At 31.0% G+C, this 27,419-nt stretch overlaps 1 protein-coding gene across 13 annotated transcripts in view; it reads left to right on the top strand.

Annotated features, from left to right (window-relative positions):
* Window positions 1-25,936, top strand: part of LOC148610906 (poly(rC)-binding protein 3-like) — a 101,164-nt gene extending 75,228 nt beyond the window's left edge. For 9 of the 13 annotated variants that reach the window (XM_088590807.1, XM_088590806.1, XM_088590809.1 and 6 more), the window contains 10 exons: window positions 1,051-1,074; window positions 3,209-3,241; window positions 3,816-3,932; window positions 5,148-5,294; window positions 11,971-12,099; window positions 12,996-13,115; window positions 16,499-16,658; window positions 17,391-17,535; window positions 17,891-18,010; window positions 19,789-25,936. In XM_088590807.1, coding sequence (XP_088446933.1) covers window positions 1,051-1,074; window positions 3,209-3,241; window positions 3,816-3,932; window positions 5,148-5,294; window positions 11,971-12,099; window positions 12,996-13,115; window positions 16,499-16,658; window positions 17,391-17,535; window positions 17,891-18,010; window positions 19,789-20,107 — 1,314 coding nt within the window. In that variant the 3' untranslated portion in view covers window positions 20,108-25,936. The remainder of the gene's footprint in view (window positions 1-1,050; window positions 1,075-3,208; window positions 3,242-3,815; window positions 3,933-5,147; window positions 5,295-11,970; window positions 12,100-12,995; window positions 13,116-16,498; window positions 16,659-17,390; window positions 17,536-17,890; window positions 18,011-19,788) is intronic. The other 4 variants (XM_088590815.1, XM_088590816.1, XM_088590817.1 and 1 more) reach the window with 3 other exon arrangements.
* Window positions 25,937-27,419: the final 1,483 nt, after the last annotated feature.

Below are 27,419 nucleotides of genomic sequence, written 5' to 3'. Positions count from 1 at the left end.
TTTCTTGTCTTTAAAAGTATCTGCTGAATAAAAGAACAGAAAAGAAGTAATGGACTATTTAAAATTATCATTTTTGGAGTAATGAAATTGATTCTAAAGGTTTCCTGTAAGCTTATTAGTCAAACAGTCTTTACAAGCATACCCTAGACCCTTTCAAAGTAGATTTTACTGTTTTTTTTCAGTGTTTGTTTATTATTTTCTATTAATGAGTTATAAGTTACATTTACCTCTCTGTGTAATTCCCCAATGGTCACATATACCTCTCTGTGTAATTCCCCAATGGTCACATTTACCTCTCTGTGTAATTTCCCAATGGTCATATCTAGGACTATTCATTTACCTCTCTGTATAACTGAATATTTCGGTCTATTTGTTGGCCTGACTTGAATGAGACAATATTTAGCAAGTCCAATGGACATCTGGTTGATTCAAGTTAATCATGTACAAACCTAGAACTGATCTGGATAAGTTTTTTTTTCTGTTGGAAGGACTCTAAACTTCCTAACACTGTGTTAATAAATTCATTGAATTTAACTGACAGCCAACATCAGAAGGGATTTTCAATATTAGATTTATATACCAACTAAATAATCTTCCTTATATCTTCTATGAATATATTACTATCGATTTCCGTTAGGATTTTTACAAGTTTATAAAGTCGAGAGATAAGTGACAAGGTAAATTCAAATCCTTTTTCTCTATATATTGTTATTCTAAAGTAACATATGTGTTTATAGAAAAACAGCAATCTGAAAATCAATAGAGAAAACTAAACAGTATCTAGGGATCAGAAAGTGAACATGATCAAATTTGGATTAATTAATTGTCCATGATGCACATCCTATCATCACTGTTAATGTTGCATGTTATTGTAATGTAACTGTAAGGTTGATGCTGAACATTCAGTTGGTTGCTATTTTCACGGATTGTCAAGAATTTAAAAAAAAGTAGTTTGATAATTGTTAGGAAAACTTTCTTAATATGAACTAATGCCAAACTATTTATCTTGTTTATTTTGTAAACTAAACTTTTCTACTTTTATATTTTCAGGAAGTTGGTAGTATAATTGGAAAGGTGAGTTTTCTACACTATCCCCTCCTCAGAATTTTAATATTTAGTTAAATAATAAATTTTAACAATAGAAAAACATTTCAGTCATTGCCCTTGCTTGATGACTTCATGACAACACATAAATCATGTGTTAACTAGAACTGTTATTGGAAAATATACTACCCCAAGTTTTAAAGAGAATACCCAGATATCTAATTAGAGGCAGGTGCTTGTATCCAGTCACCTTCCCAACAATCATACAAATCAATATTCCTTTAGAATTCCACACATCATTAATTAGGAAAAAATAATGTTCTGATGATATGGACAAATAATTCTTAATGACAAATTGTGATCAGCAAAATGTTGCTTTCAGGGGAATTGGCTTAAATCAATATGACATTGACTTCTGACTTCTACTGGTTCATAAAGGTAGGCAGGGAACCCTGCTGATTGTTACATCAATCTGTGTTCTTCTTTAAATGAAATGACAGAAATTCTCATTAACAGGTAAAAAAAGGGTGTTTAAGGTGATTACAAGTCAATGTCTTTGTGCCAAGGTACAATATATTGATTGAATTCTAAATTTATTTTCATTGCTTCTATAAAACTGCATGTGATAAGTAAAAATGTAAAATCAATTGCAATAAAACAGAATTGTCCTGGTCCTGTTAAGGTTGACATTTTAAGATTTATTATTGTTTTTCATGAAATTTGTAATAGAAAAAGGAAGTTGGAAAGGTTATAGGTTAATTTGTAAAGACAATGTTTTAAAGAAAAATATAGAAGTTTTTGCTTATTTTATTTGTTTCTGACAGTGGGCTTTCATTTTAAGCAAGGAAAAAGGAAGTGTCTTATTGTTCAACTAAAATAAAACACCACACCAAAATGATTATTTTGATTACCAACTACAAACCTGAATTCTGAAAGACTAAACCTAATGTTGAATCAATGTCTGAAATCTTAGCCACTTAGAACAAATTGTGTTTACATATTGAGTATAAGGGGGAAAAAAACTCCAGTCTTGAAATGTTAAAAAGATAAGTACAGGGATTCAAAATTTACCCAATAGTTGTATGTTTTTGGAAAGAACCAAAGAAGGCAAGAATATTAGTAAACATTCAAATTTAACTTGAAATGTGATTCAAGTAGCTTGAACTAAGTAATGAGACTTTTATTCATGACCATTACTTAAAGTAGTCTAATGATTGAGGGAGGAAATTTATACTTGGTGTTTTTTTTTAAGATATTAAAGCACTAATTACAGTAAGATGTACTTTTATAGTCATATTTCAATAAAGAACATGAATGTTGTACATAGAGGGTGTTTCTAATTATACTAAATTACATCTGATATCAACGAGTCAATCAGTTTATGATGCATTTTATACTAGGGAATGTTCATTTTTTAGGAAGTCTATCGCCCTATTAAAGTAACTACCAAATACCAAGTAGCCTTTATTACATGTAACACCATTCAAAGCTCTTTGGATTGAATCTTCAAAGGCCAGACTCTGAATACTAATGTAAAGCTCAATGTAAAATGTTTCTATAATTCCTTAGCATTGAAGGTGTCATAATTGGGTCTATCAGGAATGATATCTTCAATTAAGTATATTAAAGCTTCCGCGATCTTGAAATGCTGCATTACAATGCAAAATCTTCTATTTATTGCTTTTTTAAACACTTTTATCATGTAGAAATATATTTTTGTCTTTTTTTCTCAGTATTTTTACACAGGAAGATGTTTTACTCATAAATCTGATTAGCACCAATTCTTGTGAAACACAGTGTCCAGTGACTAGACTTTTGCAGTAAATGTTTGACTTTGTGTAATTTTAATTTCAATGTCATACATGCCACTGGAGACCATTTTACTTCTAGAGATTAGTAACAAAGTTGTATGAACTGTATAGGTTTCCTCCATTATTTGTTACTGTTTTCAACATAAATTTTAAATTTTGTGAATTGCGGAATGATATTCAATATTATGTTACATTTTGGTAGAAGAAAGTATGAAAATGAAATTACTGAATTTTTTTCACAGTGTTAATTTGTGAATATTTTTACACTGGGAACATTTGGTAAAGCACTGCTATTTATAAAATAAATACCATTATATGATTCTAGTATAAGTCTGTATATTTTTACTTTACAGAAAGGAGATAATATAAAGAAATTCAGGGAAGATGTAAGTATAATTGAATGACAAAAACTTTTTTTAATCAAATTAAACATGTTTAATCCCTGCATTTTTAGTAAACTTCAGATATCTTATTCATTTCAGATTTTAAAAAATGTGGGTTTCTTCACCTTGGCCTATCAGAGATTATTATTTTGTTTCTGTTTTGCAAAAAAATGAAGATTGAATGGCCTGTTATTTTACCATTGTTTATACCAGTATTCAGACTAATGTGATATTTATAGAGATTATAAAAATAAGAAAACCAGTGCTTGTGATCTTTAAATTATTAAAAGATGTAGGAAATATGGTAGTACATTTTATGTATTTGATCTGTATCCATTATTTCTGATGAATTTCATTTAAAAAAAATTATCTGTATTGTTTTGACGTATTCAACACAATTGAATTACAATGATTGTATAGCATTTTTCAATATTTTAAAGATAATATTTTCATGATCTTGTTCATTAATTTTACAAGCAATAAAGATATGTATAATTGTAAAAGCCATCCATTAATGCAAACAAGCAAATTTTAAAGGAAAATTTACAAATGTTTTGAAACTTTTTTGTTATTTCAGAGTGGTGCTAAAATTAACATATCTGATGGATCTTGTCCAGAACGAATTGTCACGGTGACAGGAACTACGGAATGTATAAATAAAGCATTCACATTTATTTGTAAAAAGTTTGAAGAGGTAAGATTTTGTTATAACCTCCCTTTTCTGACTTGAGTCTTAGTTACTTTACTGAAACTTAAGTCGAGTGCCCTAGTTCTCTCTTTAGAGTGGAAAGGTTGGATTTTGAAATGACCTTTAACCTTTAGCCTTCCTTTTTCCATTGGTATGCTTGCAATAGTTTATCAGAATGTATTCACAAATATTTTAAGAGTTTCATATCAGTTGTTGCACACAAGAGTTTAAAGTCATGTATATTTTTTTCAGTTAAATTTGGTAACTTTTATAAATGGTCTGTTAAGTCATTTATTCTTTTACTGTTCACTATATCACATATTTTTGTTTTTATAATTAGTAAATGAATTGACAACAATTATATTGGCACATTAGCTTGGATGGAATAGGGTCATCCTTTCCTGAACCTTGCTTGCCTACAACAAATGTGGGTTGCCTCCCTTACCTATCACACAAATGGAGTTGATTATGACCTGCATTTAATACACATACAATCCAGACATCTACACATACCTGTTTATTTTATACCTGCATATATATTTGTCAACCTGATGTCTAAATTGATATGATTTGACTTGATAGTTGTATTTCTTGGTTGACAAAAATAAATGCAGTAAATATAATGCAGTGCTTGTGATTACTTTACTGAAAAACTTCTAGAACATTTTTTTAAAAAATTAGCTTATTATTGAGTTTACAATGAGTTTTATATGATACCCATTGTGGTTGTGTAATGTTATGGCAATATCGTCTTATCATCTGCAGACATTTGGTTTCAGTATGCAAGTTATACCACAAGGTTCCGAACAGAAATTTTGTTTTCTTCTATGGTGAATCCTGTCTAAACCAAACTCCATAAAGAACTGGATTGGTTTAGACAGGTAATTTATTTTGTTTATTTGGTAATACAAATCTAATATAATATTAAGGGATATCAGCCTTTAATAAGTAAATGTCAAATTTCAATTTTTTTCAAGTTCTTGGACTTCTTTCAGTCGTGATAGGAACAATTTAAAAAATGAATCAAGCTTGTGCAGTTGTTCAAAGTTACTTCTCTGGGATCATTTCTAGCTGTACCCAGTGGAGCATTTTAAAAGAATTGAATAAAGCAAAATATTTTTATATGATTGTATTAACAAAGCACTGCATTGTGATATTAGTTTATGTTTCTGCATGAGTGAGCATGTGATTGACAGTTTGTTCCCTTTTTATATTTTGCAGGATTTACAGAATGCCTTTGTTTTACAGGACCTACAGAATACACCAACAGTGCCTAAACCCCCCGTTACATTACGTTTGGTTGTGCCCGCTAGTCAGTGTGGATCACTGATTGGTAAGGGAGGTTCCAAAATTAAGGAAATTAGGGAGGTAAGGATGGAATGCCTTTTTTAGTATGAGTGTTGTAATATGTATCATAATGTCAATGTTATTTATTTTTAGTTCAAGCTGATTTGTTTTTTCCAAAGGAAACTGACATGGTAAGTTAGAATTGTATTGATGCTTATTTTTGACATCAGTCCTTTTGCAGGATGAATGCCATGCTTATAATATATCTTACCAAACCAGCAAAGTAAAAGATGATATTGACTGAAGTGAAAGGTTTCCCTGCAGGTTTTGTCCCTTAGCTTTTGCTCTGAACATATGTCCTTTCACTGAATTGCAGCTCTGCAACAGTGCTTGAGCTCTTTGATTTCTGAAAGGTTTTAAAGATACCATGTTATCATATATGGTTTGAGAACTATGCCACTTTTTTTGAAATACTAGTATTACTTTAAATTGGAAAATCTGTTCTCTGAGATGTTCTGGCAAACAAAGGGTGTTGAAAATGATAAAAAAAATCTGAATCTTAAATTACATCACTGTAACATTCTTATGACAATATTGCTGTCAGCCAATCCTGATGATTTCACACTTAAACAAGAGAATATTTCTTATGTAATATACCTGGTATAATGGACATTTTATGGAGGTATTTAGGCATTAGTTGGCAAAGTGTTCAAAATGTTCTGTATTTGATCAGTAGAGTGAACAATCTCTCAGAGATTTAAACAGCATTGCTTAAAGTGGCTTTCCTACTCTTGACCAAAGCTTGTTCCAACTGTCTTCCATAGACCATTGGGTGCTGTGACCTGATGTCTCTATACTGTAGGATGTAATCAGATGGACTCTGAATTGTTGATGATACTTAAAGTATCACATCTTTTAATTTGATTGCCTCTTTAAGCCCTGTCAATTTGTTGTTTGGACATACAGTTTATTCTTTGTCCGTATCTCTGTGGTTTAATTAAAATCATTTTTCAAGATTTTCAGACATTGAGATGTTTTTAGTTTGGTTTATATATAATCTGCTTCACTGAATTTTATGAAACTTCAAGAGTTGTTGGACCAATTTTTTTAAGAAATGGTGGTAAAACCTTTTCAAATATCTATGCATGTACAGATTTAGTGTTTTTTTGTATCAGTTCTTCATAGGTTGCAAATTTAGGGTTTTTTTTCTGTGCTGCTGATTTTTTATGAAGTCACAGTCTTTCAACTTTAGAAAATTTGTTTTTCTGGACCCTGTATGTCATTAATGCTTGCCGATGTTTGTTATGTAAGTGTCATACTGGCAAACAATTTGAGATAATGTTTAGTGCTTATTGAAAACCATAGTGTGTTTATACGTGGAAAGATGGAAAAACCTGCTTACTTGATATGGCGGTTAGGATAAAAGCATTCTTGATGTGAAAACTGAGGTGCGAGAGGAATTCTGTATAGAATTATTATGACAGACTGATTGGATGTGTAGGTCCTTGTCATTAACTGTGTTAGTGTTGGCAGCCTCTGTAACATTCTATCATAATGCACTACACATGTCTGCTGATGAATCGCTGGTGACAACGGCTTAATCTATTCTAATGCATCTATATTGACTTGATGGTTCAGGTCATTAACATCATAAGAGAAACATGTAACAAGTTGTGCAAGAATAAAAAGTGAGAATAAAACAAATATTAAGCAGATACATTAAGATCAGTACTAAAGTACCTGTGGTCTTGACTTACAGTGGATGTCTGTTTCATTACTGTAAAGCAACTTTTGTGTTTGAGGATCAGTTCAATTTTTCTACTTCTTGTTGGCAATAGAAAAACACTATGTTTAACTTGTATCTCATACTAAAGGAACATAATTGCAGTTATTCTTTTCTTGTTAGGAAAATTAGTGAAAAAATGTTATCACTATATTGGTTGTTAATCATTATAATTAACTAGAGTTAAGATCACTTCATTCTGTTTTCATTGCCCACAAAATTGCTATTCCATTTGTTTTCTTTAATTAAATGTAATCCAGATATATAAAGATGTGTCACCCCCTCATCTTCACTACCTATGATTTGCAAGTTTTAGAAGATAAGAACTAAGTAGGTTAGATAATTGGGATAATTAATTTTCGTCATTATGTAATCATTTATATAGAGGGCTGTCATGGAGGATTAGTTAATGTCTTTATTGTCTGATATCTCTACCAAGAAATTCTTTTCTACCTGAACAGTTTCTATACTGTATGTTAGTCAGTTTCATTTTGTTACTTAACCCTGTAAGTTAGGCAGAGTTTTAATTTTGTGTCTGCTCTGTCAATAAGGCAAAGTTTTTATTTTATGTTTACCTTGTGAATTGGGCAAAGTTTCATTTTGCCACTAAACACTGTAAAATAGGCAAAATTTTTATTTTGTATTTTCCTTGTGAATTTGGCAAAGTTTTATTTATATCTACCTGGTAAGTTAGGCAGTGCTTAAAATCTGTACTTCCCCTGTTAGTTCTGCAATATTACTTGTTACCACCTCATGCTTATGTATTTTGCAGTCAGTAATGTATGGTTATCTTGCTATTGTTAGTAATAGCTGGCCCTGTTTTGATTAAAGTAATGTTAATGTGCTGTGTTTGTTTCTATAAAAGATTTAGGTGGTTAATGGCAATAGATAGAAGGGCAAGTTTCTTTACTTGAATTTTTGTCCATTCATTCAGTTTTCATATACTCCAGAGAGTGTATGTAACAAAGATGGAAGATCCTGATAATAAAGTTACTTCCAAGGTAACCTAAAACAGTTTTAACATAGTACATAACTGATAAAATTTGAAACCTACAGTGTGTTTTACTCTTAACTCATGGGTATACCATACTTACACTTATGATATACAATAATCATTGTTCTGAGGAGTAATTATTTTTTAATCTTGTTGTGATCTGCCATCAGTGACACAGAACTCATTTTCTAGAAGATAAGACTTGTGAAGACAAAGTATATTGTCTAGATAGTAGAATGGATAGCTTCATCATTCTATTACAGGGTTGGGGGAGGATATGACTTGACTCATTATCTTCTAGATTGTATGTAAGATAACTCACCATTTCTTGTCACAGTAAATAGTGGAGTAGAGCTTATTGTCAAGATTTTATGATAAAAGTTGGTTGGCATTGAGAATACTGAATGGAAAGAATATTAGCACTTGACAACAGTCAGTAATTATAGGCTCTTATGAGGCCCGTAGACTACCTTTAGGTGTTCAGTTAGGGTTGTCTCTCACTTTCTTCTCTAGTTGTAACAGTACATAACAATTGTACTCTTTGTTGTGATATTGTCTTTGAAGTCTTTGTCAACATTTTGAGGCAACATTTTTTCCTTTTTATCTGCTAATAGCTTATTCAGTGTTATTACAGCAGTAATGGGTCCAAGATGTTTTTATTGTCCCTTTCTTATATTTCTAATGGCAATTTGACATAGTTGTTCCCATACACCTCAGGATCCACCAATTTAACAACATTGTCTCAACCATGTGTAGATAATTACAGTGATCATTAAGTACTGCATGTAAGTGAGGGTGTTCTATAGTTTATATTGCTGTCATATTCTGCTAGAAGAGCAGTGCCAGGGTTTATATATATCTGTAAATGCTGACCAAATTGTCATAATTGACTCAGTATGTGGAATGTTTTGTGACCTCAGTATTATCTGTATTAATTGGTCATGTTTTATTAATGTTTACTATAATTATTGCCATTGTTTATTATGGCTCTTGTAAAAATAAGCTGATGGACATAAACATTATGGGATGAAAAAATGGTATGCCTTGGTATTTATATTGAGCTATCGACAGCTGATCCTGATTAATCCCTCATAACTGAGACATTTTCAAGTATCACTAATTAACTTAGCCATTACCTTTATTGTTTCAGTCTTAATACCTTTGTTCTTTGCCTGCTTTAAAGTAGATAGCTTTATATGATGACTTGGGGCATGTAACTCATGTATTAAGTTCCAGAATGCCTTGATGGTTTTAGCTATACCTATGTCCAGCTAGATAGCTTTATATGATGACTTGGGGCATGTAACTCATGTATTAACTTCCAGAATGCCTTGATGGTTTTAGCTATACCTATGTCCAGCTAGATAGCTTTATATGATGACTTGGGGCATGTAACTCATGTATTAACTTCCAGAATGCCTTGATGGTTTTAGCTATACCTATGTCCAGCTAGATAGCTTTATATGATGACTGGCTACATGTAACTCATGTATTAACTTCCGGAATGCCTTAACGGTTTTAGACTTACTTATGTCCAGGTGGATAGCTTTGATATTTTTTTAGTGAAGTCCAGGTTGCTAATTTACTTTTCTTTCTTTGTGCATGTTAATTTGGTTATTTCTTGTTGTGTGTTTCTGTTTCGCCTGTCGTGTTGTGTGTGTCTGTTTCTCCTGTTTTGTTGTGTGTGTCTGTTTCTCCTATCTGGTTGTGTGTCTGTTTCTCCTGTCTTGTTTTTGTCCTTGGAATATATTTTTCTGATTTTTGCTGGAATCTTGGTTTCCTTGATGACTCTTACTCACATGCTAACTTCTGGAATGCATTTACAGTTTTAGCTTTATACGTGGTCCAGGTAGATGGCTTTATATGATAACTGATCTCATGTTACTCACATGCTAACTTCTGGAATGTTATCATTCTGTGTTGCTTATAATTTAGTTAAAAAAATGTGTCATTATTAAGTCAGAATACATCACTCGATTTTAATGTCTTGTTATTACAATGTTCCTTTGTGTCTTTTGACTTGTTTCTTAATTTAACAGTCATATTGTTCATCATCAGATGATTAGTATCTTTCTGATTCTTCAGTTTTAACATTTGTTTTTCATTATCTTAATTCTTTGTCTCTCTAATTGTTACATAGTACTTTGAATTGTGAGCAGCTTAAATTCTTCTCTTTTTTTCTTTATTTCATCTCCTGAAGTGGTGTTATATCTACGTATTATTTATGTGTGTGACCTTCTCAGACTTAAAAGCTAGAGTTTTTTCACATTATTATTAAACAGTGTCATCTTACCACTTGGGTAGATTGATACTTTGAGTATTTTCGTTTTTTTTGGCATGAAGTATTGATGAACTATTCTTAGGTTTTGATGGATTGTAAGAAGATTTTATTTTACCTTATGACATGAGATTTTGAAAAGAAACGTATTAAGTAGCTGTCTTTGTAAGAATCATGCAAAATCTGAAAAATGTGATACACCCTAAAAAAGGCTACATATTTTTATTTTTGTAATTAAGTTGTTTTATGGGTCTATACTATGAAATGTGTAATTATTCATTCAAATCTGCCTGCTCTTAGAAGATAATCAACATTGAAAATCCAGTAGATTCTGTTGTGTTTGAGCTTCATTTACAGAGTTATCTCCCTTAATTTTGAAATCTACAGTGCATTCAATACAATTTTTTTCTCCTAAGAGCACAGGTTATATGATAAACCACATGTTAATTTCTGTTTACTATGACATTTCAAACAAAATATCAAAAATAAAAATATGTAGGCTTTTTACCCATGAATCACATTTTGCATGATCCTTAGCTGGAGTGCTACTTAAGTCTTTATTGATCATTTATCTTTCACACAAAAAAGAGGATATTTCAATTGGGTGAGGTATTGAGTCTTGAATTTTAATGAACTCTCTGTGAAGTACATTGTACAATTTTTACAGTTAAAAATAAAATTTACTTGTTTGACATACTGTAATAACTTCTACATACCTTTTTTGACATGTCTGTTGTTGTCTTTTCTTGTTATGGCATTTGCTTCTGAAGCCAGCATTTTTAATGATATTTTCCAGAAGTGTTTTAATCTTTGTATTACTTTTTTACGATCCTCAGTAGCTTCATAACAAAACAGATAGTTATGTGACATTTTGTTAATAATTTGTTTTCTTCATTTATAATCTCCTGATGGCTAGATTGTAGTGAAAAAAAGACAACATTAATTTTGTTTTCTTTTCAAAACCAGATGGAGTTAAAATGTACTATTATTTCAAATCAGAAAAGGTATGAACTGGTCCAAAGTATTTAATTGGCCAAGAGCAGTACTTAAGTATGGTTCTGCCTAAAAACCAGGCAGGGGGGTATTCATCATATCAGTAAGATAATCAATGAAACTGTATAAAAACATTTGTTGTCTTTCTTTGGACTTGCTATCAAGAAATGGTTTTTGACTGGTTGTAGTGTATAAGTTCTGGTGAGAACTTTTCCTGTACTTTTTTGTAGTAGAACATAACAAAAATTTTGTTAATATCTCCAGTGGGCAACTTTCATTTGCACTTTTATTTTTTAATACAGTTTCTATGAGGCGTACTGAAGGATTTCCAATCAAAAAATATTTGGAATCTCATATTTATTGTGAAATGTTTTTGACTGGTTATAGTGTAAAAATTTTTGCTTGAAATTTTCCTGTACTTTTTTGTAGTAGAACATAACCAATTTTAAGTTTTTAATATCTCCAGTTGACCACTTTCATTTGCACTTATATTTCCTAATACAGTTTCTATGGGCCTTCAGAAGGATGTACAATAAAAAATATTTGGGAATAAGAAATGCACGAATCAACCATTATAAGCCTCTACCTGGTTTTTTCGTAGATCTGTACTTAATTCCATTGATTTTCATTTGCACCACAGTATTTTTTATTTACTTTTATTGTTCCATAAAACAGGCCTTAAAAGCATTTTTTCTTCTTATTTTTGTAGACAACGGGTGCCCAAATTCAAGTAGCATCAGAAATGCTGCCAAACTCTACAGAGAGAGCCGTAACAGTATCTGGGACAGCGGATGCTATTACTGCCTGCATTCAGAATATCTGTAATATCATGTTAGAGGTATGTTGTGTTGTCTTGATGCTTATATAGCTTCTCATAATGACTACAGTTCAAACATTTATCTCATCTATTTAAACTTGCTTAAAGTCACTCTTGTAAAGAATAGACAAATAATTCAAAATATTGTCCTTAAAGGTATGATAGAGATAAGTTTTTTGGCTATTTTAGAGTAAGTTTTTTTTGCCTTTTTTAGAATATTATATAATGTTTTCAAGACTAGACTAGATTATCTTTTATTTATTTTTTTATTCTTGGAATATTTTTTCTACCACTGCTTCATTATTAAATCCTAATTAATGTAGAAAATGTTATGCAGTATTTGTAAGGTATAAAACAATGACAAATCTAGAAGATAAATAAAAAATAATACTAGAAGATACTTAATAAATAAATATTACAGGCATCCTTAAGATCTCTAATGCTTAAGAACTAGCATGAATTAACACGTAGGATTTTAAAACTAGCTTGTGCAGTACTACATTTTACATCGATTTTGGTAACAAATTTGGTTCACAGAGAAAAATCATGTTTAGATTAACCTTTAATATTTCTCTTCAAAGAATTTTATTTTGTTTGCATTATGTAAGATCAAGATGCTGGTATTATGTATAAAAAGTGAGTAGTTTCTGCACAGGTTTATATTTTTATAATTTAATTTGTTTTTTATCTGTTCATATTAATTTTGATAAGAAATAGATATTTTCTTAGATAAAGCACATTATTCTGTAAATTTTTCCAGCCATCAGTCTCGGGATTTATAAATGCCTGTCTCCCTTCTATGTTACCATGGTTATACTGCTTAATTCCTTAATTTTAGTACCGAAACTTGTAGCTATAACTGACTTCCTGTTGATGTTGACCTTTAACCTTTGGTCTCCTTTCCTCTTCCTCTACAGTCCCCTCCCAAGGGCGCGACCATCCAATACCGTCCCAAGCCCGTAATCCCGCCAGTCATCTATACTGGGGGTCAGGCATACACAGTTCCGGGTGGACAGATCCCACTCACCATACCTGAGGTAAGTTGTTGCTATAGTAACCAGGCTGATCTAGGTCATAGGTATGTTTGATATAGCGAACAGTTCATTTGATCATTCAGAAATTTTAACAAAAAGATGAAAATGAACTCTTGTAGTAGCCAAAATATTTTCTTTGGATGATTTCAGTTCTGGTGATACCCGAAGCATTTGATTATTTATTGGGATTCTGTTAGAAAAGTTTTTCCATTTTTTCTCAATTTATTGAGGAAAAAATGGAAACGTAAAAAATATAATAACATAAATATGCACCTAGTGACATGCCATTTTTAACAATTTATTTATTTCCCTCAAAGATATTACTTCAGACGCCAATAAGTTTTACTAGCCTCATTTATATTGATAGAATTACTTGGTTTTATGCTTAAAGGAATTTTCAGAAATGCTTTTTTGTGCAAATAAATTTTGCTTATACAATTAAAGGGCTAAAATAGTTGAATGATGAAACAAACTTTGAGGGAAATGTTTATGTATTATGTGACAATCTGGTTTGAGCTTAGATGACTAATGCTTGGACCCCTATATATCTGCTGTAGAATGTAGCTATGTGTTGTCTATAGATATCTTAGTACGTGTAGTTATTACTTTTGGTACATGTATTGCTCTCTACCTCACTTTTCTTCACAGTTAGCAGGAAAAAAAACATGAAGAAAATTTTACTATTGTCGTTGCATTTTACAATAATGAAATCAAATTAGTTTATTTTAGAAATAAAACATACTTGTAAATATAGTCAAAACTAAAACTCATGATTTTTTGGATGAAGTTTGTATGATCTCTTGATAGCAAAGATAAGTATTTCAAACAAAAACGAAAAAAAAAGAAAAACGCAAAAAGGAAAATGAGAGATACATTATGATAAAAATGCTGTTAATCTGTGACAGAGTAACTGTAAGAGAGGATAAACTGACATGGAATCACTTAAACCAGTGTAGGTGTTACCAAAAGTAGGTGTTATCAAAAGTAGATGTTACCAAAAGTAGGTGTTATCAAAAATAGGTGTTATCAAAAGTCTGCTGGAAAAATACATAAAACAATGTCTCCTGATAGAAAGGTACTGTTATATAGTCATGTCAAAGATTAGATTTGCCAGCCAAGCTGTTAGTACCTTTATTAGATTAACAAAGAATTTGTGTAAAGAAGTACAGCTTGGCTCTAAGTTTGAATAAAAATACCCGAGTATAAACTGGTAAAATTAATGCTTCATGGAGTTGTCTTGTTTTCTTTGAAAGTGTGGAATATTTATAAATTTAGAAGAATTAATTGTCAAAACTGTTAGTTAAGTAAATTGGTATTGATCATTGGGTGACCTAATTTTACTTTTGCTCAAATTTAAAAAGCAACATACTTGTGATTTGTTTTAATCATCTAAAAAATGTTCCTTGAAAATAATTCTAAAGCTAGTCTTTATCTATGGTTTGTATAGTGTTTCAAATAAATTTTTACATCCAGAAATGTCAAACAAACTATGTAATAATCTGTTATAAGGTAGAATCTCCCCAGTATTTGTTGGAATCCAATCTTCTAGCAGCATTGCTAATCTCTTGGCTTTCCTGTTTCTATGTTATTTGAGGACATGGTTATATTATTTATTGTTACTGAGACATCTTAGTATCTTTTTCAAATCTTTAAAACTTCACATTCACTGCCTTCTTGTTAAAACATTCTTGTGTGTGATCAAGCAAAATCATTCTTTCTATTTTAAAACTGAAAACAAATCTAATTAGAGACATTTTTTTTTTCCTATCAATGTTGATGAACTTAAAAAATTATTTACCATGGCCTTATTTGCTCAGTCTGTGGGTTGACAATCAGATCTAGGGATTATTGGTAATTGACAATCCAATTGTTTCCTGGATTGTGAATTAATCTACTGCGGGTACCTTACTATAATGTCTCACAGAACAGGAAATAAATATCTTGTGTAGTCCAAATTAAATTTATCTGTACAATAAAGTTTGACTAGAATTTTAATGAAATGCAAACCTTACATTGTCATACTTATAGAAAACAAAAGGAGAGATTTATTTTCAATTTCTAAACTTAAGACACTGACAAAAATGGCTATATATCCACCTACCATTCCTATGATTCAAAGCACAGTATAAATATCTGTCATCAACCCATACTTAAAACTTCATTAAATTGTGAAGTGTCATGTATTGTTGAAAGTCTTTTGTCAGGTTTATAGACATGGCTTCTGTTCACATTTCCTCATCAGAAAAAAAATAAAGAGAAAATGTTTTGTTTTTTTTATGATTGGCATTATTTTATGAGGAAGATGATTACATTGTTAAATGGTGAACAAATGATGAAGACAGCCTACGTTTGGATTATAGTATTAAATATCTTCTCTTTAATATTATTTTTTTGAATAATTTTCATGAACGAATGAAGTCACTAAGTTCTCTCTTGGTGAATTTGTGGAAAATGACACAAAAATATGATCAGGTTTCAAGAAATGACACCATCAAGTTAACACATACCCATTTATTTTTTATGCTTAAGAAGTCTAGAATCTAAAGGAGAAGTACCTCAATATGTAACTCAAGTTCATCCAGTTCACTTGAACAATGTTGCAATATTGAAAATATAATCTAGAAAAATATGACATTTGAAACTACAAATGGATAAACACAACATTTGAAACCTCAGAAATTATACCTTTTATTATCTGTATCATCTATTTAGAAAATGAAAATTTGAATACCATTGAAAGAATTTTTTGCTAGAACTGAAATTAATGGAAGATACGTAGGCCTGACTTGACTATAATCCTGTGTAACTGTTACAGCCCTCTTTAAATAAATGTCAATTGATCTTCTGGTAATCAGGGAAGATTTTAGGAAATGAATTCACTTAATCGGTCCATGAACCACAAGAAAACTTCTTTGTCAATTATTTATAATTTTTTGTGGAAAGATCCATTTTTTATGCTAGAGATATCTTAAATGATAAAATGTTTACAATGTATTTGTTCAAAATTTCTTCATATACTTCAAAAGGCCGTCATTAATTTAGACAAGGTTTAAAGGAAAAGCCTCTTTCATGTATAACAGAGAATATTCTCATTAATTAGTTGAGAAAATGGCACTTGATCAAGTTCTAAGTGGAAGATTTCATCATTAGAAATTTGATTAGTTTTTGTAGACTTGACAACCCAGGAAATCTTGTTAAGAAATGATGTTATATTTTCTCTCAGAATCTTTGGAGGGTTAATGTTGTCAAATGTAGAATTTAATGTACTACTCAACTAGGTTCCCATGGTGATTTGTTATTCAGAGGTGCAAGATTTTTTATTTGCTGACATCTAATCAATATGTTAATAAATGCCTAAAAGATGTTGTTTTTTTTTTTAATTTCAGATCAACAAGTTACATCAGATGTCGTTACAGCAGGGTATACCCATAATTCCTACATCACAACCGTTACTTCCAGGTGAGTGTCGGGGAACGGAGGTCACGGGTCAAATGTCGTTTCAACAGGGTATACCCTTAATTCCTACGTCACAACAATACATGCCAGGTGAGATATTTTATTTGTTTTGCATCAGTTTATCTTGCAGGGGTTGAAGAATTTAACTCCTGTGTTAATCAACTTTCATGAATTTATTACAAGGAAATTCAGCCAAATTTAGGCCATCAACCGTTAACCAGGTGAAAGAGATAACCAATGTTCATAAGGAATCTGTCTCCATTCTGAAATATAATCTTATAGCCTTCTGAGATGACGTAAAACTGTTAATTCCTAGCTTTATATCTATAGTCTAGGGCTTTTATTACCTAATTGTTAACCCGACACTAAAGCTATGTTACTGATGATAAAAAAAGATCATACGGTACCATCTGTTTATTGGAATTTATAGAGAACATATGGTATCAACTAGATTGGATCATTAACTTTCCAAATTCATATTGCATCAGTTATATTTGAAGTTTGTAAGTAAAGTGATAATAAAAAATATTCTTCAACTAGCTGCTGGTGCTTAGTGAATTGGGCTACAAACATGAATGATGTTACAATAATGTGCCAAAAATAATTACAAATTTCTCTATACACAAGATTTGGGGAATTTTTTTTTATGATGGTATGTATTCTTTTAAATTATATTAGAACCCTTTCATAACTGAAACTCCTTGGCTTTCCTTCTGTATCTGATTATGAGGATTACCAAGCATGTCCAGACTTCAAAACTCTACTTTCATATTTGCTATAACAATAACTTTTGACCAAGCTTACCTTGACCTTTACTTCCAGTTGCTCCTGGAATACCAGTGGCATATAGACCTGCTAATCCTGCAGCCATTCCACAAAACACACAGCAGACACATGAGATCTCAATACCAAATGACTTGATTGGATGTATCATTGGTAGAGGGGGTCAGAAAATTAATGAAATCAGGTATTCTCTTTACAATTCCAACAAAGTCTTAGATTTAATTGTGATCACTTTCTGGGAATTACTCAGAATTGGCTTAGGTGACTTTCTCAGTTCCCTTAAATGGTGATTTTAGATAGGTTGTACTTGCTTCTAAGAGGATTCAACCTAGGGTTTTTAAACATTCTTAAAAATTGGATTTTTGAATTCTTAGACTGTTTTTTATTAGTTGGTTCTTAGTTAATTCAAATCAATTTTTTTAAGTATTTGACAAGACTTTTCCAATTTCTAAAATCCAAACATAGGCATAGATGATAAATGGAGAAAAAATTTCTGAGTACATCGTATTTATTTTTTTTATTTTTTTTTTTTTTTTCAGACAAATGTCAGGTGCTATGATAAAAATTTCCAATGCAGAGGAAGGAGCCCCAGATCGTAAAGTAACGATAACTGGCACCATGGAAACAATAGGACTGGCACAGTATTTAATTAACACAAGGTTTGTATTATATACTCTGTTGTGTGAAAGGCTTCATTTAGTGGTTATAGGTTAATATCAAGATTCAATACAGGATTTTTTTTGTTTGTCCTGCAGTAATGAAGTTCCATAAATGAAGGGAGACAATTTAAATGTATGTATTTGCAAAATACGTACTCAGTATTTGCTACATGTAATAAATATTAATATTTGAGATAAAAGGTATACTAGTACATATTTTGATGCTTCTAATTATCTTTTTTTTTTTCATCTTATACTAATTATGTCAGGTCATTTTTGTTCTGCTGTTCACATTATTATTGCTGTTAGTAGCTGTGTTAAATTCTTCAATTTTTCTTTGAAGTATTTCTATCTGTGACAGTAAGTTTATTCTTCATAATCTGATCTAATTATTTTGGATTTTTTTATTTAAATGATAATGGATGCTATTACTATAATGAAGTCTTTCACTAAATGGAAAAGTTAAAAGAATAAGAGTGATAAAAGGCTTACCGTTGAGTCAAACATTTGTAAAATATTTTTAATATATTTACTTCTGTAAGTGAGAATTAAATAAGATAGGATACAAAAGGTATGAAAAGAATACCAATGATATTTGTGTAATTATGAAATGAATTGGTATCTTTATGTGTGACTGTCCCATCTTATGTTAAAAGAAGATTTTAGTCAAAAGATCTGTTATCATTGCAGTATAATGTATGTCCAGCCCTGGTACTGACTAAATAAAAACGGTAAATTAGATTCCATTTTTTCCACAAAACTGCCCAGTTTTTACTCCATGTGTTCTTGTGCTTTGTGGTCTACATTTATTCACTTGCCCAAAAGTTTCTCCTTGTTTTACCTAAGGGAGGTAACCCAGTTCTGTGACTGCCATAACTGCACTAGTTATCTCCCCTTTGTTATAAAATGTTATTTTTTGTAATCTTCCTGTTATTCCCACCTCGATAATTGTTGTAATATGTGTCTCTAGAGAGGTCAACATTAACATAGCATGTTTTTTGTATAAAATCTTCCTAAATAACAGTATTTTGTCATTTTATTCAATTTCTTGGCTTTTTTCTGCATGATATTTTACGTCTTTTGAGAGATTTGTTAAGTAAATGCTTCATACCTTGTAGTTGATGAATCAATTGCTTAAAATTGCTATCATAGTTTGGGAAATTTCATTGCATTTTTATAATAGTTAATAGATCTTTCCTCTCAATGCAAATGTTCTTGAAATTTTCAAATAAAAATATTTTTTTTTAAAAACTAGTTTATACTCTTTGAATGATATTTCAAATAGTTTAATTATTAATAATTAATAATATTAAGTATTAGCAAAAAGTAGTCTTTAAAATTGAATAAGATCAGTAATGGAGATAATTGTGGGTTGCCTCCCCTTGGCAAAAAAAGAAAGTGGGTAATTCTGGTAGAGGGAAGATTTTTTAAGTGTGGCCAGATTTTATATTATATAGCATTTTGTATTTGAATAGGTGTATTTCAACACTAACTCACTTTTGATGTGAACTAAGACTAGTCCAAAAATTCCTAAGATCTAGCACTCACTTATGATCCTAGGTATTAAACCAATGTTGTAAAAAAGAATGTGGGTGTTTCAGATTTTACTGTCAGTAATATAAAAAGAAACTGGGACTTGGGGGTACTCTTCTTTAATGGTAGAGTATTAGTTCACACTATTTTTATTTTGGCATTTGTGTAGAAATTGTGCCTGGTTTGTGGATTTTATTTATTCCTGTTCTAATACAGTTCCCTCCCATTTCTTTTTTTCTCTGCAGCATGGAATTGCATAAGAATTTGACCCTTGACCCGACTACCTCGACCAATCAACCTTCTGCATCGTCACCCTTGACCTCTGTTGTCCAGTCGTCTCCCCTGCCAGCTGCCGCGGCTCCGTATGCAATCACGTTGAACCAGCTTGCCATGAACTCGATGAACTTGAATGCCTTGAAGCCAGTTCCTGTGCCTGTACCCCAAATGGGCCAGTACTTTGGAATGATTGATACCATGGCACAGACACCAGTACAGCATAAAATGAGAGTCGGGGTGGCAGCTAATGCTATTGTCACGGAGAGGAAGAAAATAGCTCCCTACTAACTGTCTTTGGTGTTGATTTGTTATCACACACAATGGGAGCACCTTAACTACCTGGAGTGGTCAGAGATTTAAACGGTTATTTGACAGGTCCACTATGTTAGGTGCTCCTTTTGTCTATAGATGTGATTGATCACTTGCTAGCCATGTGATCTTTTGTTTATGTCTCATTATTTATTTGTTATTTTGTTTTCCTTTTGAAATCATTATTGAATATGATAGATTCATATTAAAGCAATTCAGAATTTATAAGTATTGCTTACAAATTTTATATTTGGTTGATAGAATTTCAAAGATTTATTTTAATTTGCCAAAAGTTTGTTTTTGATATGTATTTTGTACATATGAGGCACTTGCCGTATTGCCATGGACTTTGACTTGTTATAAACTTGTTGATAAAAAGAAACATATCGTCATTTTTCTTATCGAGTTCAAATTTTATATTTGCAATGTTTTGTGTAGAAAAAGCAAAAGAATATAACATCTATTTTTCTGATTTTATAAGATAATAAGTGTTGTTATAATGTTGTCTGTCACACTTCTTCAATGATTTCACTTTTTTATTGCCAAAAACTGAATAATTAAGAGTTTTTTCTATTGGATTTTGTCTCCCTGCATGTATTGATGGAACTATTATTGTGTGCCAGCTTACCACCTTGTAGTTCTAAACTTTATGGTAATCAGTACTTTTAAATGGCAACATTTAAGTGATATAACCAGATTATACTTGTATTATTTGTGTGCCAGTATTTGAAACAGTGACAATGGCTAATTTTGTTTTATCAATGTTAGTCAACCTGCCTGATGGTTTGTGTTGACATGGTAACAGATAGATTTTTGCATGATAGTGCTTCAATTTTAACTGTGAATAATGATCTACAAGTGCAATAGAACTCTATTATGATTTGTGAGTTTTGACTTTAGATGATATTGCTAGAATAGCTTGGGACTGACAAATCATATTAGTTAGTAGTAATTCGGTGAATTTTCATTCAAAATTCAGGTCCATCTTGCTATGGTTTCTACATGGTATAACTTTCAGTTTCCAAACTTGTAACTGAATATTCTTCAGTGATCAAGTGTATTTCAGCATTTAAAACTAATATATATGATTATTTTAATGTTAAGTAACAATGTAGTTTAGAACTTACCTTCAGATGTTTACCAAAATTTTGTAAAAGATAAGTATCTGGTGAAACCATAGCATGATCACCTTATCCTCAGTACTGTCATCGCTTTGATTTGCACATGTACGTACTTAGCACTTACAAACATTGATACTCATTCAGTGCAGTTATGGTGTATATATTGGTGATTCTCATTAGAAGGTTAACATTCCAAGTCATTTGGTCTCGTTTCAGGGTAGATGGAGTCAATATTATTGACACCATTTTGTTTTTTTCCACTGGCATTATTGCCCCAGGATTCTAAGTCATTCAATTTTCATAGCTTTAGTTGTCATTAGATTGTTTTGAGATGGTTTTTGTTCATATCAATAATTTGTATGCTTTTATATATGTTTGTATATGTACATGGCTAATAGGTTTAGAAATGTACATTTCCTTGACTGTTGATGAAATGTTTGATAGCTTATTTTACTCGTACATTAGTATGATAGGTTGTCCATTCCATTGGACTCTTGCTTCATTAGTGATACCATATACATGTACTGTTTTGGTTGCTTCATTAGTGATACCATATACATGTACTGTTTTGGTTGCTTCATTAGTGATACCATAGACATGTACTGTTTTGGTTGCTTCATTAGTGATACCATGGACATGTACTCTTTAGGTTGTAATTATGTTCTATCTTTCCTATACTGGCAGTCAGTGATCTGGTCTTCCACATTTCAGATTTTTATTTCTTGCCAATTACCCGTATATAACCAGAATGCATTTATTTTCTTGATATGAACAGAGAGCCATTAAATAGTTGTACAAAGTAGACTTATATCTATATATATATATCTATATGATTCTCATTTTTTGTGTGATTTTAAGCTTGCCAAATATATTTCCTTCTTTTAAAGTTAATTGTTAATATATGTTACTTGCATTTACAAGACCAAATCCCCTAGAATTGCATGTCATTTTTACTTGTGATAAAGCAAAATCATTTTTTTTAAATTACATTCACCAATCTATGTATTGAGTAAAAAAATAGTACAGTATTTGACTAAAAAAACTACTTTAACAGAAGTTTCAGGATTTTTTTAGAAATGGTGAAATTGCTTCCTTCTAAAATCACATTATCTAGTAAAAGGTCTGCCTGTCTACCCAGGGGTAGATCCAGGATTTCAAATGAGGAGGTGTAAATAAATAGAATCAAAGAAAAGTTAAAATTGGTATCAAATCAATATTTCCTGCCTAAGACGGATTTTTTTTTTTGGGGGGGGGATGTTATAGGCTGTGTCTGCCTCCTGTACTCTTTAAAGTAAAATTGACATGCAGTGATTGAAGAATGTCTCAAGTGAATGGATTCTATATCCATTGGTTTATGCTCATTTTACTTGTTTTATATACTTTGAAGATTTAGTCCCATTATTTTGCAATATTCCATTGTTTTATTGTTAGCATAGTATAATATGACTCCTTTAACTGCTTAATTCTCCAAAAACATGTGTCCATTGGCTCAAACTTGGTTAATGTTTTGAATTATCTTTCATTGACTATATTCAAGATAACTATTACATTCAATAGTTGTTTTTTTGGGGAGTTTTATCATTTCTGTAAAGAGTTTATAAGTTATGCCTAATAAGCTTTGTAAAATGTTTGTTTTCTGAACCAGTAATATAAAGGATTCATATTATATTGATAAAATAATAATTTTACGTTCCCGTCAGAGTACCTCAGTTTTTGTTCATTACTTTGCATAATCCAGTTATTTGCAATATATAGCATTATGTTTAAGCATTGATGAATCAGTTTGTTCAGTATATAAAGTAGACGACAAGACTATCATTTTGTGTATTTATCATAAAAAGTTTATAAATAAGTCTGGAAATGTAATTTTAATGAAAAAGACCTAAAGCAGCCAACTCAATACACTGTAGGTTGAGTCCAGATTGAGGATACCTTCAGAAAAATAAATTCAAAAAATCTTTGTTTTCATAATGTATTGGAGTAAATTCAGGTCTCCCGGCAGTTTTCACATGTTCTGATTGTATATAGTTTTAACTTTACTGCCATTTATCTTGTCCTAGTGAGGTGTGGTTTGGTTGGTGTATAATTCTCATGTATGATTTTAGTCTTTTAGCTTCTAGTCCTCAAAAAAGGGTACTTTACTATGATATCTAAAGCCATGTATTCACTTTTGTAGTGTCAGTATCTAATTTGCTACAAAATTTGTTCAAAACACTGTATCTGAAAAAGTACAGTTAACTTGAAGATGTATTTGTAACCCAGGTAAATGGTAAGGCTTCAAAGTTTCCTCTGTGTTCTGTCTTTATACATGCCTCCTTTAAGACATTTTTAATTTGTTTCCTAGTTGCAATAGTTCATGGGTAGTGAGGTTGTAGGATGTGGCAATAGATGATAAATAGAGAGTGCAATGTGGTTGTAGATGGTTATAGTTCTTAGTTTCTATGAGTAAATAATTCCATACCCTAAATCCTGCCGTTTTTATTGACTAGTGTATGACTATCACCAATCCTATTCTGGAAAAATTCCTGCCATAAAATTTGAAATGCCAAAATATGACGTTTGTGTAAACCATATCCTTGCTCTTTTCTTTTTAGGATAACATCAGAGATGTGTGGAATGGGCATTCGCTAAAATGTGGAGTGGACCATAGAATTGAATACATTTTATTTGTTGTTTTTTTTGTTTTTTTTTTTAGACAATCGGTGGATTAAAAGATTTAATTTTGACATGATTGGTGAAATGACCAATTTTTTAAGAGTTGTCTTTCTTTGAATAGCATTTTATAGTAAACTAGTTTCATGCCAAAAATATCATTTGTGTTTTTTTTTACACTGACTACCTTTTGAAAATGGCAAGACTAGATTGTCAACTTGTAAGGTTGTAAAGTAGTGCAATATTCATACTTTTTAATCACAAGTAAAACAATTGCACTTTCATTAATTGAGACATTTCATTTCACGTATTTTAGTGAGTAACCAAAAGTTGAGTTTAAGACTGGCATAGATAAGCATTCCTAAATGAGGGTATACAATTCAGTGATTTGAAGGAAGGATTTGTTCTTAGTCTAAACTATTGTTATAAGACACTTTGAGCCATTTTTTTTTTTTTTTTTTTTTTTTTTTTCTTTTTTTTTTTGTTAATTTCATTTTAGGTCTTAATAAATGGAATATGAGAGAATACAATCCAAGAGTTATTTATTTCCTTATTATTGTAATTTTAGTTGTAGTATTTTTTTGTATTAAAAGTAAGATTAATAAAATTATTGAAAAGATAAAAAAAAATTGATGTATATGAAAACTTAGAAAAACAAAAATGTTAGGATAATAAACAAAAAAATATATAGTCCTTGTATCCAGTCCTTTGTTTTCCAGAACCCCAGAACCTTGGTTCAGATCTGTCAGTTTTAATTTATTATGACCTAAAATTTAAGAAGAGTTTAATCTCAGCTTTATTATTTCGAAGACAGCTAAAAATTTGTGTAAAACATTTGATCTGTGATAATATATGTTATTTTATGTATTGTTTTCCATCATTTATTGACAATGTCAAAATTTCTTCAGAAACAAAAAATTACATTGTAATAATATAGCTTATACAGCTATGATATGGTCACTAATAAACTAGTATGGAGATTCTAAAATACACTCTTCTTCAAATGTTTGTAAAGGGTTCGATTCATAGTAAGTGACTGCTGTAAAATAAGAAATGTACTTAATGCACAATTTGATACATATCAAGGAACTACTAGGACATAATGTATTACAGTTTCTTTTGGCTAATTCGTAGTTTTAAGGCTTGTTGTTGATTACTTGTTATTATGTGTTAGTATGTGAAATTTACTTATGCCTCAATGAGGAACATTTATTTCAGAGTGGTTCTACACTTAGCCAAAGACTGGCATTTGACTTGAAATAAATCGAAAGACTGAATTGTGTAACAAAGATCTTAATAGTGGATAAGGACAAAACAGCACTGTTTAAATGGTTTGTTCTAGATGTAATGGCAAAGTTTCATGAAATAGTTACTTTGTCAAGTTTTACAGAAAAATACTGATTTGGGGCTCAGTTTGGGGACTATACTTTTGTTTTGTGTTCTTTTTTTGAAATATTGTATATAACTGTTGAAACATGTATATTTGATTTGATTTTGGTTTTTGTAGAAAATCTACGTAATTTTATATTTTTCTGAACCCATTTATTGACATTCATCCATTGCTTGGCAGTGCAGACACATGATTCTTAGTCAACGAAATTGATTGATGAATAGAATTAACCAGGAAATAATACATTCTTTTATGTTTCCAAGGACAAGGTACAAAAACATAAATTTGAATTTTTAGATCATTTTAAAGTCAATAAATTTAAGGTTTGGTCCTACGACATCTTTTTTAACAATGTTTGAAGGGAAAAAATCAGTGAGCTTATTTTACCTCGACTCCTTGAATAAAGAGCATGCTAAATCCCTTTAGTACCTTCAGCGCTTTGATTTTTCCATGTGACTGTTACTCCTTTGTACTAATAACTATTATGAATGTTTATAAATGGGACCAGATGATTTTTTTACATGTGAACATGTGTGATGTGAAAATCGGACTGTTTTCGTAAAGGGTAATTATCATCATCAATATTTATCATTTATTTATTATTATCATGATCATTAAAAAGGTGCTGCACCTCTTAAATTTGAAGATTGTGTCTATCAGTTTATTCAGCCATCGATTTTCCAACTGTTGGTAAAAAAAAAAAAAAAAAAAAAACAGTGATTAAGAACTGAAAGCCAAACAAATGAAGGACAAACAGTGTAGAGAAAATGTCGAAAGAAATACAGTAAACAAAAAATACAATTGAATATAAGAAAACCCTCCTACAATTTACTTTGAAAAATGTTTATTTACCAAGAATGAAAAATAGCAAGGAAATTATGAACGAAAAGCGATCACTAAAATAACAGATTCTTGTAGAGAAAAAGAAACGATAAAAGATGACAGAAATTAAGAAAAGATATATGACTCACAAGTCCTCTTACTGGGGAAGACTCGTCCCTCGAGGAGTAAAAAAATAAATAACAATTAAAGGTCAAGTACCTCTGTACACGAAAGTAGTTATTGTATAGATGACCTTGATCTTTGACCTAATGACTTCAAAATTAATACCGGTACATCAATTAATTCCATCCCAGCAAATAAATATTACGTCGCAAGACAGGCGGTCATGGCAAACAAAACAAGCCTTTAATGAAATTCGTACCAAGGATGAAACTACATTTTTATAACAAAAGAACACATCATATATTCACGTTAAACACTGATAATAACAAATGGTTGTAGACTTGTAATAGTATATTTTCATAAAGCATATAATGAATTAGCAGTCTGAATTTTTATATTTACCTCATCTACAAGACTGCAGATTTAAATTGAAAATGACAAAGAAAAGAACAAAATTGAATGTGATGAAAATAACAGATACTAAGTAGATAGTGCTACAAGAAAAACCTCTTACAGCATTCGAAGTGAAGCCAGCACTAAAATTGAGGAAATTATTATCTCAAATCTGTTAGTTCCTTTGAGATTAACAAGATTCCAATATCAATGGATGTACATGTATGCAAGTATAAACCTTGAAAGACAAAATGTAAATGGAAAACAAATGAATTAGGTTTGAAGGTCATGCTCCTTCTTAATAGGGTGACTCCGCAGTTCTACTAGCACTGTCAAAAAAAATTTATAATCATAAAACCGTTCCATGCAAGTATGGTACAAAATACATAGTTCTTACAGGCGCGTAGCTGCCGTTAGACAAAAAAACTTTTGCCTGCACTTGATTTTGCCAATTTTTGTTTTAAAGATAAAATACATCCAGGAGAGGCATAAATGATGCTCTAAAACGCTATCTCCGTGGAGCTTCGGGGGGGGGGTTTCGCCCCCCTGGACCTGCTGGGGCCTTAAGCGGCCCCCAGACCCCCTGTCGTAATTTTGCCTATACTTCAATTTGGCCTCAGCTACGCGCCTGTCTTAGTCTCGTGTTATCTATGGTGTTATGTTTGTTTTCATGATAACGCTGTCAAATTTTAAACCTACAAAAAAACGCCTTGAATAACCTACAAACGTGCAAACAGGTCTTTCTTTCTTAAAACATGTCAATAGTAATATTATTACTGAACAAAATTAT

Source organism: Perna viridis, chromosome 7 (genome assembly GCF_037379345.1).
Source record: "Perna viridis isolate PV_CMFRI_1.1 ecotype Kerala chromosome 7, ASM3737934v1, whole genome shotgun sequence".
Taxonomy (NCBI): Eukaryota; Metazoa; Mollusca; class Bivalvia; order Mytilida; family Mytilidae; genus Perna; species Perna viridis.
The sequence above is the reverse complement of the archived record's forward strand: the minus strand, read 5'-3'. Positions and strand labels throughout refer to the sequence as shown.